The sequence below is a fragment of the Berghia stephanieae genome, chromosome 7 (assembly GCF_034508935.2).
Source record: "Berghia stephanieae isolate SIO BIC M18660-M18661 chromosome 7, UCSD_Bste_1.3, whole genome shotgun sequence".
In the NCBI taxonomy this organism is placed as follows: domain Eukaryota; kingdom Metazoa; phylum Mollusca; class Gastropoda; order Nudibranchia; family Aeolidiidae; genus Berghia; species Berghia stephanieae.
The window spans coordinates 51,503,501-51,506,000 of record NC_088366.1 but is presented as its reverse complement, the minus strand read 5'-3'; the positions used below and the strand labels follow the sequence as shown (position 1 = coordinate 51,506,000).

General features: G+C 34.4%; 1 protein-coding gene across 2 annotated transcripts in view; it reads right to left on the bottom strand.

The window, feature by feature from the left end:
- Window positions 1–2,500, bottom strand: part of LOC144977444 (uncharacterized) — a 149,111-nt gene that overhangs the window by 15,534 nt on the left and 131,077 nt on the right. For both annotated transcript variants that reach the window (XM_078922672.1, XM_078922671.1), the window contains 2 exons: window positions 1,367–1,455; window positions 339–471 (listed from right to left, as the gene is read on the bottom strand). In XM_078922672.1, the coding sequence (XP_078778798.1) occupies window positions 339–471; window positions 1,367–1,455 (222 nt within the window). The remainder of the gene's footprint in view (window positions 1–338; window positions 472–1,366; window positions 1,456–2,500) is intronic.

The following is a 2,500-nucleotide window of genomic DNA, read 5'->3' as shown; positions in this document are numbered from 1 at the left end:
TAACTTTTCCGCCGGTGACGTCACAGACTATGGGTGACGTCCAATCAAGGGACGCTACTCTTCCGCTAATCTCATTCCCTATAGATAGTTCGAAGATGACGTCAGTCAGGTCTTTGTTATTGTTTTTTGCCATCCGCGTTTATGAGTAATGCTCACTGAACTGTATTAACCTGACTATAAGCGTCATGGATACACACAGTTTTGTGTGTTGGTCCGTTATACTTCCGGATGGCAATGTTATGAGCTTCTTAGCCAAGCGCATACTATCCATTGTTTTGTTTTGTTTCATACCACGCTACCGTAGCGTTAACTTGTTAATTAATAAAAACGTCACCGACCTTCTCCTTCTGGTACAAAGACTGACGGCGACGACGATGATGATGATGATGACGGCAGCAGCAGCCGATCCTAGAATGATGGCCAAGAACTTCTCGTCGGTGGAGTCGAATGACGAGGAATGAACGTCCTCGGCTGTGGATATGGATGGCATATTATGGATAAGATTTGGATAAGTATAAATAATGAACAAACAGGGATGTCTAACAGTTTTATAGAATAACAATGAATAACAACAAATAAATACAACCCCCTCAAAAAAAAAAAAAAAAAAAAAAAAAAAAAAAAAGAAGAGAAAAAAAATATATTCAAAAATTCAAAAACATTATAAAATAATAAAATTCCCTTTATTCTTCCCATAGGGGAAATTTGTCTCTTGGGCGGGTCTATCCCAATGGAAAACTGGAAAAACCCAGGCGCCAGCCGCAGTGCAGCGCCGCAAATTGAGCTAGGGTGAGGTGACTTGCTCAAGGCCACACAGCGCAGCGGGTATTCGAACCTAAGCTAGGCTGCCCCATAATGATATGGTTTTTATTTTAAGAATATTAAAAACCAAGAGTTTGATGAAATCGGGATAGGCTTGATACGAATGGCGTTTATTATTATTATTATTATTATTATTATCATCATCATCATCATCATCATCATCATCATCATCATCATCATCATCATCATCATCATCATCATCATCATCATCATCATCATCATTATTATTATTATTATTATTATTATTATTATTATTATTATTATTATCATTATTTATTATTATTATTATTATTATTATTATTATTATTATTATTATTATTATTATTATTATTATTATTATTATTATCATTATTATTATTATTATTATTATTATTATTATTATTATTATTATTATTGTTTTTATTATTATTATTATTATTATTATTATTATTATTATTATTATTATTATCATTATCATTATTATTATTGTTGTTGTTGTTATTGTTATTGCTGTTGTTGTTGTTGATATTGTTGTTGATATTGTTGTTTTTGTTGTTATACTCACAATTGTCACAGTCGGTGTCTCCATCACAACAAACATATTCCATTTTATACTGAACAACCTTATCGGGTGGGAGTGTGATGTAGTCAAGTCTGTGGAAGAGATGGATAGCAGAAATAGCCTGCGTAAATGAACGATGGACTAAAGGGTTCATTGGTAGAACGAAATTGACGTCACTCAGCTCTCTTTTATTGTTTTTAGCCAGCCCTCTTTATGAGTAGTTCTCACTAAATTGTATTATTCAGACTATAGATAGTATGCGCTTGGCTAGGAAGCTCATAACATTGCCATCCGGAAGTATAACGGACCAACACACAAAACTGTGTGTACCCATGAACGTTTATAGTCAGGTTAATACAATTCAGTGAGCATTACTCATAAACGCGGATGGCAAAAAACGCTAACAAAGACCCGTGTGACGTCATCTTCGAACTAACTATAAATGTTCAAGGTTACACATAGTTTTGTGTGTAGGTACGTTATATCCGACTGGCGGATGGTATCAGTATTTTAGCTAAACGCACAGCTTTAATCGATGTAAAAGAAAAACAACAAAATCCCACGGAATACGAAATTCTAGTTTAATAGAAAATACTCACAAACCGACGCAAAATATTGTCCATTACAAACAATGTTAAGCTAGGCCAATGTGTGGGCTCGGATGTCAGACCTGCATAACTGTACACGTCGCATTTGACGTATAATATAATATGTACTCTTGCAAAACTAGGTGCACAAATTAGCAGGTCTGATAATCGAATGCAATTTAACATTGTTGTTATGGACGGTATTTTTTCGTCGGTTTGATAGTTTTGTCCATTACAAAAATGAGCCCATAACAATTTGAGTTCTCAGACCTGCAAATAAGTATACGTCGCTGCAAAAGTAATTTAAAAAAATAAATAAAACAAAAACAAACAGAAAAAAATCGTAATTTAAGCCTGTGTCTGAATTCGTATTAGCCACGTATGGTAAATATAGACTTGAAATAACACAATACCAAGGTCTAGACAAACAAACAGACAGACAGACAGACAGACAGACAGACAGACGTTTGATCGTCGCTTCCTTTCTTTCCCAAGGATAAACAACAACGGAAGAGTAAATATCCATTTCTTGATTGCGGGCGGATTGAAA